Here is a 15,485-nt window from a genome sequence, read left to right as displayed (position 1 = left end):
TCTCCCTGTGTGCACAACTGAACTACATTTCCCAGCCTCCTTACAGTTAGGCTGGGACCATATGACTAGGTTCTGGCTTGGCACATAAAGGTCTCTCTTACAGGTCCTCTTTCTCTTTACCTTCCATGACACCTGGAGGCCCATTTTAAAGATGGTGACATTGCAATATAGAGCATTAAATATAGAATGACTCAGGTCTCAAAGTCTCAGTTTGGAGGAGAACAGCCCGTGACAACTGCCCAACCAGGAACATCCACTTAGGACTTGGGGTAAATGAGAAATAAAGTTTGTGTCAAGCCAATGAGATTTGGGGTTGTTTGTTACAGCAGCTCGTGTTAACTACCCTGTTTAATGCATGCACCTAACTGAATGGCTCACGCTGAGAGAGTACATCAATATTCTAAGAGCGGGACCAGGATCCCACCATCTAGTGGGATCGGGAAATTGAGTTTCCTGTTAAGTTAGGGGAAACACAGAATGGAATTAGGCTCTAACCTAACTCCAAAGTAGCTTGGCTGCTGGCCTTGCTGAATTCTTTGTCTACGCAAAAACAGAGGGGCATGTACAACCTTTCTAGTTAATCATATATTTCATCGATGAAAAAAAATTTCAAACATAATTTATACTAATGAACAAACTCTTTAGTGTAGATTTTTAAATAACATCATTCAAAGCATTTTCATAGCCACCTTTGAGAACGGATTTTATATTAAAACTGGTTACCATGGAATTCATTCCAACTTATGGTGACCTCAGGTGCATCGGAGTAGAACTGTGCTCCATATGGTTTTCAATGGCTGATTGTTCAGAAATAGATGGCCAGGCCTTTCTTCCTTTCTCCCAAGGTGCCTCTGGGTGGATTTGAACCTTTCAGTTAGCAGCAGAGTTTGTTAAACTTTTGTACCACCCAGACTCCAGACTTCATATTTTTGTTATTGTGTGCCATCAAGTTGATTCTGACTCATAGCAATTGCCCACAGGGTTTCCTAGACTGTAAATCTTTACAGGAGCAGTCAACAGGTCTTTTCTCCTATGGAGTGGTTGATGGGTTTGAACTACCAACCTTTTGGCTAGCAGCCAAGCGTTTAACCACTGTGCCAGCAGGGCTCATTAAACTTGGTATTAAAGCCCTTCGAATGATAACTAACAAGCTCTGAAGTGTGGGTTTCTAACTAAGATAGTGGTGAAGTTCAAAAGACTTAACCACTGGTATGGCACAGTCTTCAGCAGTACGTCAACAGGGAACGGCCACAAATTCAAGCCAGATTTAGAACAAGAAGTGGAACAAGAGATATTATTGCTGATGTCAGAAAGATCTTGGCTGAAAGCAGAGAATATCAGAAAGATGTTTATCTGTGTTTTATTGACTACCCAAAGACGTTTGACTGTGTGGATCATAACAGATTATGGACAACATTTCAAAGAATAGGAATTCCAGAAAACTTAATTGTGCTCTTGACAAATCTGTACATAGACCAAGAGGCAGTGGTTTGAACAGAACAAGGAGATATTGCACGGGTTAAAATCAGGAAAGGTGTGCATCAGGGTTGTATCCTTTCACCATACTTATTCAATCTGTATGCTGAGCAAATAATCAAAGAAGCTGGACTATAGGAACATGAATGCAGCATCAGGGTTGGTAGAAGACTCATTAACACCCTCAAAATATGCAGATGACCCAACCTTGCTCGTTGAAAGTGAAGAGGACTTGAAGCACTTACTGATGAAGATCAAAGATACAGCTTCCAGTATGGATTGCATCTCAACATAAAGAAAACAAAAACCCTCACAGCTAGACCAATAAGCAGCATCATGACAAATGGAGACAATACTGAAGCTGTCAAGGATTTCATTTTACTTGGATCCATAATCAACGCCCATGGAAGCAGCAGTCAAGAAACTAAATGACAAATGGCTTTGGGCAAATCTGCTTCAAAAGACCTCTTTAAAGTGTTAAAAAAACAAAGAAGTCACTTTGAGGACTAAGGTGCGCCTGACCCAAGCCATGGTATTTTCAATTACCTCGTATGTATGCAACAGGCAGACAATGAATAAGAAAGACTGAAGAAGAATTGATGCCTCTGAATTATGGTGTTGGCAAAGAATACTGGATATACCACGGATGCCAGAAGAATAAATACATCTGGCTTGAAAGCAGTATAGCCAGAATGCTTCTTAGAAAACAGGATGGCAAGACTCCATCTCACTTACTTTGGACATGTTATCAGGAGGGACCAGTCCCTGGAGAATGACATCATGCTTGGCAAAGTAGAGGTTTGTGAAAAAGAGGAAGACCCTCAAAGAGATGAAGTGACGCAGTGGCTGCAACAATGGGCTCAAACATAGCAATGATTGTGGGCAGAGTTTCATTCTGTTGTACATTGGGTCCTTATAAGTCAGAATCGACCCGATAACAACAGTAACAATCTCTTAAATGGAAATGGTGTCTCCTATACTGGATTGGAGCCCTGGTAGTTCAGTGGTTAAGAGCTTGGCTGCTAGCCAAAATGTTGGCATTGGATTCCACCAGCCGCTCCTTGGAAACCCCATGGGGCAGTTCTACTCTGTTCCATAAGGTCACTATGAGTGGGAAGCAACTCGATGGCAACAGGTTTTGTTTTAGGCTTAGTGTCCTGGGTCATTTCAAGTGTTAAATAAACACCCTTAGGGTAGAGACAATGTAATTCACATGGTCATTGTTTGTACTAAAATATTCAAAAAACAAATAAATAAATTACTGGCAATATAACAGGTGCCTAATTCACAGTCATCATCCATTTTATTTATTTCTCTGCTCACTCCAAGAATTACGAGCAGAGGATCTTGGGATCTATTCCTAAAAGCAGGATTAGATCAATAAAATTAGCCATCTGTCCAAGGAAGGCTTTAAACTCAGGTTGTATTTAAGTATTATGTTTCCAACTGCCCAGATGTTACGGAAAAGCGCCTGCTGATACAACTCCTTTTGCACAATGTAAGCCATTAAATGGCTAACAGAAACTTACTGCACCAAGAAAAATAAATAACATTAACATTGTATTAAATCTGATTCAGGATTTTGGCTGCCCTGTCAGCAAACACAAACGTTAAGATTTAAATTGCTCCGGATTTGCAGATTCAGGTGTAAATAGAATCCGCAAGTGTCTTTAGGGGAGTGGGGAAAGGAGGAACGGGAAATGAGATCAAGGAGTCAGAAAGTGTATCCTCAGTTGGTCTGCTTGGTTAAGGTAATAATACTTTCTATTATTATCATCAGTGACTGGGTGGAGGAAAAGGTCAAGTGCTCAACTACTAGCCAAAAGGTTGGTGGTTCAAACCCACCCAGAGGCATCTCAGAAGACAGGTCTAGAGATCTGCTTCCAAAAGGTATAGCCTTGAAAACCCTATGGAGCAGTTCCACTCTGCACATACGGGGTCCCCATGAGTCTGTATCGACTCAACGGCAATTTTCAACAACGACAACAAATTATTATTGTTAGATAATAATATTCTACCTTTGCATAGCACTTCACTTTTTTCAAAGCACTTGTTTGTTTTCTTTCCTTTGATTCTTAAATTAAGCTGGTGGAGTTATCTGGGGCAAGTGGAGATTTTTTTTACAGCTGAAGTCGTGGACGAATCATTAGTGCGAAAAGAAAGAGCTGATGAGCTTGGTCTCCATTTTTCTGTGTCACAGGGGGTGGCTCATGAATAACTCAAATCTACTGAGCAATAGAGACTTCACTGACTCCCGGTCATGTAACAGTGGATAATTCTCGTTCATGAACAGCTGCTCTCCCTACCACACCCTGTAACAAACACTTCCCCCAAGACAATTGCCAGGCAAAGTCATCCCACTCGTGGGGTTACTGTTTCTCAAAGGTAATCCATTCATGTGAGACCACAAACCTGACAGCCCCATCCTCCAAACTGGAAGTCAAAGCACGTGGTTGATCGAAGACTTTCGAATGTGCAGATTCATCTGAAATTGTTTACAGCCTGATACAAATTAAATCACATGTAATCATACATTAACACGCATGGGAAAGGATAAAAGTCACATGAAATCATAACTGCCTGTGTTTATTACTTCTGATACCTGAAAATACATCTATTCTTTAAGGTTTTTGTTTTTCTATTTCCCTTTGTCCAGGTTAAACAATCCCAGTTTCTTAAATATCGCCTTCAAGCTTCTGTCTTCTAAGCCCTTTAAATCCATCAGTACAGGTGTAAACTCATTGAATCCTCCCAGCTACCCTATGAGAAGCAGCCTCTGGGGTAAGTTCTTTCCTTATCTCGTCTTTTGCAGATGAGGAAACCGAGGTTTACAGAGCTAATATAATTTGACCAAAGTCACCAAGTAAATACTAAAAAGCAGAGCCAGGATTTTAATTTAGGTTTACTGGACACTAAAGTCTGCACCCGCACGGAAGCCTCCCTGTTCAGCCAGGAGAACCAGCCACGGAGGCTAAAAGAAGGGGCTGAGGGGGTGTGGCGCAGCTGTTATATATGCATACAACCTGGCTTTGTGAATGCCACTGCAGGGCCTCCCTCCTTCTGTGGAGCCATCTCTCAATGACTGTTGAAGAATAGAGGGTGAAATAGGAGAAGAAGAGGAGTCCCTGGGTGGTGCAAATAGTTAGAGGTTAACGTAAAAGTTGGAGGTTTGAGTCCACCCACAGGCGCCTTGAAGAAAGGCCTCGTGATCTATTTCCAAAAATTCAGCTATTGAAAACCCTATGGAATACAGTTCTACCCTGACCCACATGGGGTTACTGTGTGTTGGAAATCAAACGGTTTTAGGAGGAGGAAGACCTGGCTCAGAAGACACATAGTGCTTTTGGAAGACCACAAATCCAACCTCCCAAAACTGACAGTGTAAGGACAGGGTTGTTCCAGTTAAAATACAGATGCCCAGGGGAGTACGCTGTTACTGTCTATAATCTAGTGTCTGAGCCTGTCTACATTCAGGAGGAGGGATAAGAATCAAGATCAGCACAAAGCTGATTCCTATGAGATAGAAGTCAAATATATCCCCACTCTCCAGCTTCTTCACCATTACTGACACCAGCCATCCCTCCATGGCACGCTCCAGTTCTCTGCTAGGTTTGATAATGGAACAGTCACACAGAACTCACAGACCACATTCACAATTACATGGCTTATTAGGAAAGTAACAGGCTACAACTTGGGATCAGGATCAACTTGGAAGTAACAGACTATAATTCAGGAGACAGGATATAGTTCTTCAATCAGGACAGCCTCTGAACAAGACAGCTCTGAGCTTCTTCTCAGCCGTGCCCTCAGGCAGGCCCTTCTCTCAGCCATGCCTATAGGCAGGCACCCTTTCTCTCGGCTGTGCCAGCAGCCAGGTGGCCTGTTCAGACAAGGGTTACAGCTCTTTAGGTCCACCAACAAGTGCTTAGAGGCACCCCACTCAGTCAGCAAGCCTCCTGTCCAAGGGCACTTAGGTCTCTCTAATTCTGTGGGCTGGAAAGCCCATTGCAGCTGCCTTGTGCTAGTCTCCTGGCTCCTGCCACTTGTACTGGTGCCACTGCTGTTTTTCTGCCACTGGGCTCTGCTAAGGTTGTAGCTATTTCTCGCTGTCTCATGCCATCTTCAGTGTTACATACAGCTCTCTCTCTCTCTCGCTTCTGTGTCTAGGAGGTTCTGAGTGCAGAAGCCCCAGATCCAAAGGACGTGCTCCCCTCCAGTCTCTTCTTGATGCTAGTGAGGCCCCCCTCAACCTCTGTGGGATTAGCCCTTATAGTCAATTTCAAGACATGACCCTCCCAGCCAATGAACTGACCAATCCCTCAATAGAACACAATCACTCAATTTGTATAGTAGTCGACCAATTCCCACAAGGTCACTTAATTCTATTAGGTAGTTTTACGTACCCTATTTGCACAGTATACTGACCAATCCCTTGCAAGATTGTGGTCCAGCCAATCATTTTTGGCAGAATTATTAAATCCAAGGCCAGAAAGGCCATATAAAAGAGAAACCCATTACACTGCACTGGCAGTCACAGATTGGGGTGGAGGAATGACGGGGGGACTTAGCATGTCATAGAGTGCCTGGGGCACAGGTACAGGGGGACAGGAGGACGTGGGAGGAGCCCAGGGTTGTGCAAAGCTTTCTTGGGCATTTCTCAAAGTGTGGGCTGTGAACCAATATATCGAAGTCACCTGGGGTACTTGTTAAAAAGGTAGATGCCTGGGCTGCACTCCAAAAACTCATAACCACATGGAAGTTTGGGAATTACTTTCCTGGCCCATAGTTTTACTCAGTAACTCTTGTTATGCAGGAGAGAGATCTCAGAGTAGTATGTACCAAGTGCTTGCCCTGCTAGGGTCAAAGACCTGCTGGAAGATGCTCCCTATGCTGGCAGTGGTTTGCTTGATTTACACCTGAGTCTCTTTTGCCCCAGTGCAATCAATTAGTAGCTCTGCAAATGGACAAATGCCTTCCAGCTTGTTTGGGGGGCTGGAGTTATACTCTAGAGTCCTTCTTCAACGCAGGCCCACACCAAAGAAATCAAAGATGGGTCTTTGGGGTTTCCTCTACAAACTGCCATTTAGACTCCGTGGTATTTCCTCACCTTCTCCCTTTCTCCATCCCTGAAATAACAGGTGTACTTCCAAACCACGCAGCTTACCTTGCAGTGACTAAGACAGGGAGCAGGAGTCTTGACCAGCTCAAAAGATTTTTTTTTGCTTCAAACAAGATATCGCACCATTTATTCAGTCAGTTGGGAGAAGCTACAGTCCTGGTTGTGAGCACGTGAGATCCACAGGATAACTCTGTGAAGCTGAGGTCCCATCTCAGCCACAGATGCTTTAGCCTCTGTCTTCAAGGAATCTGGCTCTGAGTCACTGGGCCACTTTAGAGCTATAATAACCCATAACCAGATGGACAACTACTCCCAAAAGAATTGTAAGGTTACATTAAAGCCCTGGGATCTGGGTAAGGGAGAAAAAAAAAAAAAAAAAAACCCACAGTAACAGTTCATTTCTGGCCAAGTCACTTTGCCTTGAGAAAGTTGAGAAACAAACATTTACCTCTGACCTTGACCTCTCTGTCCCTTTACCTCAAAGGGAATCGAAGGAATGAGAGAGAGAAAGCCTGAGAGAGAAGCATCTTTATAGGGATTAGATATCATGTGGAAACAAATAGGAGGGTAGGAGTGCTGATGAAACACAACGTCGAAGGAAACCCTTTCTGCCACAGTGCCTTAACTGTCATGGGGCACTAGTAGCTAGGTGCTAGAGATAGCAAAGGAAAAAGTGCCTTGTTGTAGTTGCCACCGACTCAGTTCCGACTCATGGTGACCCCGTGTGTATCAGAGTAGAGCTCTGCTCCATAGGGCTTTCGATGGATGTTTTTTTGGAAGTAGATCACCAGGCCCTTCTTTGGAGGTGCCTCTGGGTGGACATGAACCTCCAACCTTTTGGTTAGCAGCCAAGCATGTGAACCATTTGTACCTCCCAGGGACTCCTAGGGATGGCTGGGAAATCCTCCAGGGAAAACCTTGAACTCTGAACCCTGATCTGGCCTTCTGGTCACTGACCCTGGGCATCAGGCAAACTGGAAAGGTAAGAGGAAAGGTGGAACCCACATGCAGTTCTCCAGCCCTTCGCTCTGCCAGAGAGTAAACTCACACCATGGATTTTATTTAAAGAAATAAGTCTAAGGACTGGGCAGCACTGATCTTTAACTCAGTAACCTACCCTGCTCTCAGCACCGCTACACCCATCCTGACCACTCAGGCTCAAACCCCAGACATACCATGGCAAGAACACCTCTAGAGATTCCACTGACAGAAACTTTGTCAAGAGAAAAAAAGATCTCTACACTTTGTACTGCATGAAGAGATGAACAGGCCTTAATGGCACCAGCCAGTACGGCCTGAGAGCTACAGCTAGCATGCTAAGGCAGAGGAACACTTTGCCTCTGAAATCCCCCAACATTAAGATTGCGTCTAAAACGAAGTCAATATATCCATATACAAAAAGTAAACCTCAACCTCACACCTCACACAAAAATTAAATGAATCACACCCTTAATATAAAACCTAGAAAACTTCTAGAATAAAACATAGGGAAACAGCTTTTCAGTCAGAGACTAAGCAAAAAAAAAAGCATGAATCATTAAAAAATTGATCAATCAACTTTATCAAAAATTTAAAATGTCTGCTCTTTGAAAGATACCATTAATAAAATAAAAAGACAAGTCACAGCCCAAGAGAAAATATTTGCAAAACACATATCTGATATAGGACTTGCATCCAGAGTATATAAAGAATTCATCTTAGGTAAAGGGAAAGACAACATACAATATGGGGAAAGTCAGCACAACTGGACTAAACCAAAAGCTAAGAAGTTCCCTGAACATAACTGTCTTAGTCACCTATGCTGCTATAACAGAAATACCACAAGTGGGTGGCTTTAACAAAGAGAAGTTTATTTCCTTACAATAAAGTAGGCTAAAAGTCTAAACTCAGGGCATCAGCTCCAGGGGAAGGCTTTCTTTCTCCGTCAGCCTTCACATCAGTCTTCCCCCAGACTAGGAGTTTCTCTGCCCAGGGACTCTGGGTCCAAAGGACGTGCTCTGCTCCTGGTGCTGCTTTTTTGGTCGCATGAAGTCCCTTTGTCTCTCTGCTCACTTCTTTCTTTTATATCTCAAGAGATCCCCTCAAGACACAATCCAATCTTATAGAGTCCTGTCTCACTAACACAACTGCGGCCCATCTTCCCTCATAAACATCCTAGAGGCAGGACTTACAACATACAGGAAAATCACACAATACCGGGAATCATGGTCCAGCCAAATTGATACACACATTTTTGGGGGACATAATTCAGTCCATGACAACAACCAAACACGTTGAGGGACAGACTAGCTGGGGCTGGGGTCTGGAGACTATGGTTTCAGGGACATGTAGGTCAACTGGCATAACAAAGTTTGTTAAGAAAATGTTCTCCATTCCACTTCGGTGAGTGGTGTCTGGGATCTTAGAAGCTTGCGAGAGGCCATTTAAGGTGCATCAACTGGTCCCAACCCATTTGGAGCAAAGGAGAAAGAAGAACACCAAAGACACAAGGGAAATATTAGGCCAGGAGACAAGGGGACCACGTAAACCAGACTCCATCAGCCTCAGTCCAGGAGAACTAGATGGTACCCAGCTACCGCCAGTGACCGACTTGACAGAGGACACAACAGAGAGTCCCTGAAGGAGCAGGAGGAAAGTGTGGAGAAGAACTCAAATTCCTGTAAAAAGACCAGACTTAATGGTCTGACTGAGATTGGAGGAACCCCAAAGCCATGGCCCCTGGACGTTCTGTTAACCCAGAACAAAAACCACTTCCGAAGCCCACTGTTCAGACAAAGATTAGGTGGGGCTATAAAACAAAATAATACTTATGAAGAGTGTACTTCTTAGTTCAAGCAGATTCACAAGACCAAATGGAAGGCTCCTGTTCGGATGCGGGATGAGAAGGCAGGAAGGGAAAGGAGCTGGCTGGATGGACATGGGAAACCTGGGGTAGAAAGGGGGAGTGTGCTGTCACATTATAGGGATTGCGACTAACGTCTCATAACAATATACCTATAAATTTTTGTATGAGAAATTAACTTGTGCCGTTGAGTCGATTCTGACTCATAGGGACCTTATGGGGCAGCGTAGAACTGCCCCATGGAGTTTCCAAGGAGTGCCTGGTAGCTTCGAACTGCTGACCTTTTGGTTAACAGCCATAGTTCTTAACCACTACACCACCAGGGTTTCCAACAAAGAAGATATGGATGACAAATAAGTGTACGAAAAGATGTTTAAAACCATAAGTCATTAGGGAAATGCAAATTAAAACCATGAGGATATATCATTATGCACCTGTTAAACCCAAGCAAGCCCACTGCCATGGAGTCTATTCCAACTCATAGCCACCGTATAGGACAGAGTAGAACTGCCCCGTAGCATTTCCAAGGCTATAATCTTTATGGAAGCAGACTGCCACATCTTTCTCTCTGGGACCTCCTGGTGGGTTTGAACCTCTGACCTTTGGGTTAGTGGCCAAGCACTTTAACCACTGTGCCACCAGGGCTCCTTATGTACCTATTAAAATGTACCTATTAGAAGAGCTAAAAACAAAACCAAAAGAAACCATCTGACTGTACCAAGTGCTGTAGAAGATGTGAAGTAAACAGGATGTTCATATATTGCTGGTCAGAACGCAAAAGGGTATAGTCATTTTTGGAAAACAATTTGGCAGTTTCTTGTGAAGTTCAACATGCACCTACCATACGGTGTATTGCTCCTACTCCTATTTAACCAAGAGAAATGAAAACACATTTCATTTGTATGGACTTGTGGAAATTTGTATGTGAATGGTTATAATAGCTATTTTTCATAATAGTTAAAACTGGAAACAACCCAAAAGTCCATCAACTAGTGAATGGTGAAACAGGCTGTGCTACGTCTATACAATGGACCACAACTCAGCAATAAAAAAAAACAAACTACTGATACATGCAACAACATAGGTGGATCTTAAAAGCACGAAGTGGAAGAAGCCAGACTCAGTGTATGACATTCTGGTAAAGGCAAAGCTGCAGGGACAGAAATCAGGTCAGTGCTTGCAAGGGACTGGGAGTAAGAAGAGGAAGACCGGCTACAAAGAGGCACAAGGAAACTTGCGGGGTGACAGAAATGTTCTTTATTTCAACTGTGGTCTTAGTTGTAGTTACATTACTGTGTATATTTGCAAGAACTCGTCAAATGGAATACCTAAAAAGGGTGAATTCTATGGCATGTAAATTATACTTCAATAACTCTGACTAAAAAAAAAATAATAATAAAGGCAAAAATTACCCATCTGCCTATGGGAATATGTGTGGTTTGTCATGTGCTGGTTCCAGTAGACGTGTCTGCATTTCCCCTTCCTTTCTTCCTGCCTCACATCAGCACAACTGTCCATCGTTCACTTCCTCGTGTGACTCAGATTAAGGGAGAAGCAATAAAGACCACTCAGGGTGTGGGAGACCTGGGTACTAGACCCAGTTCAGTGGCTGATGGAACCTTGGGCAAGTCATTTAACCACCCTCTGCCTGTTGTAAAATGAAGGTTTTTCACTTTCTTCCAGGTCTGTGATTCCGATTTTTTATCTGAAAAGGAATGCAAAAGAGTCCCTGAGTGGTACAATTGGTTAAGCACTCAGCTAGTAACTAACCAGAACATTGGCAGTTTGAATCCACCCAGAGGCACCTTGGAAGAAAGGTCTGGCTATCTACTTCCAAACACAGGGGTCACCATGAGTCAAAATAGATGCAATAGCAACTGGTGAGAAGGAATGCAAGATATTCAATAAATAGTGTTTCCATACCACGAAGACCTGGGACAATGACAGGGCCCTATACTTCTGCTTCTTCGGAGGTCCCCTTTTCTACTTCCAGGTATTCTAGTGGACACTCTGGCCTTTCCAAGTCTTAACCCTCAGGAGTCCAACAACAGAAACCAAGTGGTTCATCATCACCCTGATCTCCGTGGATGGAGGTCAGTAGACAGCTTCCAGAACTCCAGCTGGGTATTATTCACCTCGGTTGCCTTTGGAAGCCTGGATATAATCCCATGCACAAATGTTTACTGGTATTTCTGATTCCCCACACAGAGTAAGAGGGGCAACACTCTCTGCCTGGTCACTACGTCTCTGTTTCATGGTAGCTTCCTCTCAGCCATTAGAAGACATCCTCCAAGACAGGCTACAGGTCTCTGCTTACCAGGGCTGCTAAGAGCTCAGCTTCTGGTCCTGAATATCAAAGCCTGAACTCCCATTCCACCATTTGCTAGTTGTGTGACCCTGGATGCAATATTTAACTTCTCTAAAAAAAAAAAAAAAAAACCTCTCTAAGCCACAATTATTATAGGGAGCCCTTGTGGTACAGTGGTTAAAAGCTCTGCTGCTAACCAAAAGGCTGCCAGTTCAAATCTTCCAGCCACTCCTTGGAAACCCTATGGGGTAGTTCTACTCTGTCCTGTAGGGTCGCTATGAGTGGGAATCAAACTTGATGGAAACAGATGACACAGCTCAAATGGCTGTTGGGTTAATTAAATAAATCAGTGTGTGCCAGGTCAACAATTGATTAGTGTTAGTTATTATTACTATTTAATTTGACTTAATTTGCAAACTGTCATTTCTTGTGACTCTTGGAAATGTAGAGGTTTTGTTATTAATGCTCAATGCCAGAAGATGAGCTAACTTGGGGTGGAGACGGTTGCCTGTGTAGCACCCAAATTAGACTCATACTTGCAGCTGCTACTTAGTCATTTCTCCACAGAGGTGGAAGAGAATGGGGAAATTTTCAGGTTAATTTTGAATCTAAGACTTCTCCAACAAAGCCGTAGCTGTCAAAATAGATTTAGGAGTGTGAGGAGACAAGGAGGGTATCCAGATAAATCAGGGCTGCTCCAGTATGCCTGCATGGTGGCATGATACCCCCAGAATACTGCACACAATCCAATTTCTATTGAGGAAACCAGGTACAAAGAAACTCCTATATGCGTACTAGCAGAATTTGAGGGTGTCTGGGGAAGATTATAAATTAGCTGGTTGCTGTTCACATCAGAGGCAAGCTGGGCACATTCAGTTTTTAATGGGGACCAATTTTCCGGATCAAAAACTAGTCTTTCCAAGAGATGTAAATGAGCCCAGGAGGAAATTTTTCCCTGAAGTTTATGAGGTAGCTGTCATTTTAATCGGAGCGGTTTTCCAACCTGAAAGGCAGAGTCTGAACAAAATTATAAAGCAATAGAAACTTCTAGGCTAAACCTAGGCGAAATACTCTTTTTAACAGAAATTTGATGATTTTAATGTCAAAATATTTAAAAGGTAGAGTTTCCACTACCGGGATCCTGTCTATGCTTCATAAAACAAAAGAGACCAACATGGTATGTCCATGACATTGCCATTAGAATGAGACCCTGGGTGAACCAGATGGAATGCATTTTAGGTGAAGAACCACAAAAAAATGAGAAAGAAAATACGGTGAACCACATGAGCAGTTTTGTACAGCAGGCTTTTGTGAACTAGTTTTCTTTCTTTTTTATCTATTTTCATCCTGATTCTGCTTAAATGGGTTGAAATCTATCCTTAAGAGAACATCTCACGCTCCACTCATGCTTAAGAACTACAGATATAACTATGCATGTTCAAAAATTGTGACTAGATGGTTTTATGTGAATTAACCTGGGGAATGCAATTCATCATGACGTGGTTATTTTAAAGAGGAAAGTTAGGAAGGAGCCTTTCCTTGAAATTCTCAAAGATGTGTGTATGCGTGCATTACAGAAAGGGAAACAATTTGGTATAGTATTACCTTGGACTGCTCTTATTATCTCCAAAATGAATTGAAGAACCTGAATATGAAATGGCTCATAATTTAAGTACGATGCAGATTATGGTAATGACCCTAAATTTCGAGATAGATATCAAGCCGCAGGTGATGAGCGACACAGCCTGAAGAGTGACAGTGTCTGCCATAGCTGACAGGCAACAAGTCATATTTCCAAATGGAGAGATCCTGAGCAGCAAAAATATTTAAGCAGCTACATGGGAACCTGCCAAGATTATTTTCTTTGCCCTCTGATAGATTTCTCCTGGTTTGCCTCTTTGTTACAGACACATTATTTGTGAAGACAAACTGCGCTTCCTGCGAGGTTTTGCAGACTGCATTCAAATAAAGTTATACTGTTTCCCATTGTTCATAAAATATAATTAATCCCATAAGACAACCTCTGCTTACAAAGTAAACTAAGAAAAAACAGATTTTTCAGAATTCTAAATATAGTCCCGCAAAAAAAAAAAATGAAAATCATTATTCAGGAAATAACGCTTGGAACTTTATTGTTAAGAACGCACTACTTTGAATAATCTCATAACAGGCAGACAAATCAAAGGAGACAAAAAAACACGAAGACTTTTACCTACACAACTAGCGGAACTGCAAGTTGCTGTGATCTCATGTTTTCTCCAATCCTTTGTAATAGCCTAAAATCTTTGTTTAAATAGCAAAGACGAGAGTTCAAAACGTGGTAAATATTAACCCACTGTGTGCGCCTTTCGAGTAAACTGCCCCAGAGTGGAAGAGAACCCTACCAGCAAAGTCCACACCCCACATGGTGCATGGGCCAGGCGGACATGGGCAGAGGGGATTCCAGGCAAACCTTCAAACACTTAACAGGAAATGGCTGGGCTCTGGACAATGTGAATTCAATAAGATGTTTAGAGAGGCAAGGAGGAGCTGTTCGACTCCTCTGCACAGTTGCAATCCTCTGTAATTGAGACAGCAGGATCGCTGCTGCCCCAACACTTAGCTCTCTGCGGTCAAATACAGAATCCTTCACCTCTCTTGTGTCTGGAAAATAGATCATTCTTTTAACAAATAAATATCCCTGGAGCCGCCTGGGCTGGGGGGAGGGGTGCCGAGGCTTGCGTCTTTTCTCAGGTCTGAGAAGAGCTGAACCCGGTTAAGCTGCCGCTGGTCCGGGGAGGGAGAGGCGACGCGTTGCCCACTTTGCGCCCTCGCTATGGACCAGGGCAGGGGCGCACGGGACGTGGTGCCCCGGAGCGGACTGAGCGCATATTACCTGGTTTTCCGAGAGCCGTCCGGAGCAACACAGCGCCGGGTCCGAGGCTGGAAACCAGGAGCAAGAGTCGGAGCAGGATGCCTCTGATTAAATCCATTTCCCGGCTGGCGCCTGCAAAGTTTCACCAAGTCCCGGGCGCACAGGGAATGGGCGTCTCCTGGGGGACGTGAGGGACGCGGTCCTGGCAAATCCCCAGGCCTGGGCGAGGAGGTGGGCGGCTAAGCAGGGTGGAGCAGGACGAGGAGGGAGTCCTAGGAGGCACGACAGCCGCCGGGAGGTCGGTGTGCGGAGTGAAGCCGGCTGCGAGCGGCAGGGCTTGTAGGGGGGCGGAGGTGGAGGAGGAGGCCGGCGGGGAGGGCTGGGCTGGCCTCGGAGGGAGGGGGCTGGACCGGCCGGGGTTGGAATTACAGCCAGTGTAAGTGAGAGGGGCAGGCCATGGGGCCATATACACTTCGCCCACCTCGGGAGCAGACAGCCCGCCCCCACCCCTCTCCGACCCCCCAGCTTAGCCCTTCTCCTCTGGGGACTTAGATCCGGGGGCAGGGGGACCGATTTCAACCACTAGAGACGCGGGGCTGGGAGCCTCTGCTGTGGTCCTGACCCAGAAATCTGGCAGCCCCTCTCTGTCCCGACTGTTTCCTCCTCCTGCCGCGCCCCTCTAGGTCTCTCCCACCTAGCTTGGTGACTTTTCCTTAAACCTCCAGAGATTGCGCTCGTCGCTCTAGGGGCGAGCGCTCTTGAGGGGATACGGAGGGGGGATGGTTTGTGGTTTGCAAGAGTGTGCGTGGGGGGTGAGAGGAAGAGCGGGCGGGGCGGCGGCGCGGCGGGCCTGGGGCGTTAAGAAGATAAATGGGATTTAAGGTGC

The 15,485-nt window shown here is 44.4% G+C and overlaps 1 protein-coding gene across 2 annotated transcripts in view; it reads right to left on the bottom strand.

Annotated features, from left to right (window-relative positions):
- Positions 1-14,930, bottom strand: part of EGFLAM (EGF like, fibronectin type III and laminin G domains) — a 283,876-nt gene extending 268,946 nt beyond the window's left edge. For both annotated transcript variants that reach the window (XM_049862604.1, XM_049862598.1), the window contains exon 1: positions 14,621-14,930. In XM_049862604.1, the coding sequence (XP_049718561.1) occupies positions 14,621-14,717 (97 nt within the window). In that variant the 5' untranslated portion in view covers positions 14,718-14,930. The remainder of the gene's footprint in view (positions 1-14,620) is intronic.
- Between the last annotated feature and the right edge of the window lie 555 nt (positions 14,931-15,485).

Source organism: Elephas maximus, chromosome 2 (assembly GCF_024166365.1).
Source record: "Elephas maximus indicus isolate mEleMax1 chromosome 2, mEleMax1 primary haplotype, whole genome shotgun sequence".
In the NCBI taxonomy this organism is placed as follows: domain Eukaryota; kingdom Metazoa; phylum Chordata; class Mammalia; order Proboscidea; family Elephantidae; genus Elephas; species Elephas maximus.
The sequence above is the reverse complement of the archived record's forward strand: the minus strand, read 5'-3'. Positions and strand labels throughout refer to the sequence as shown.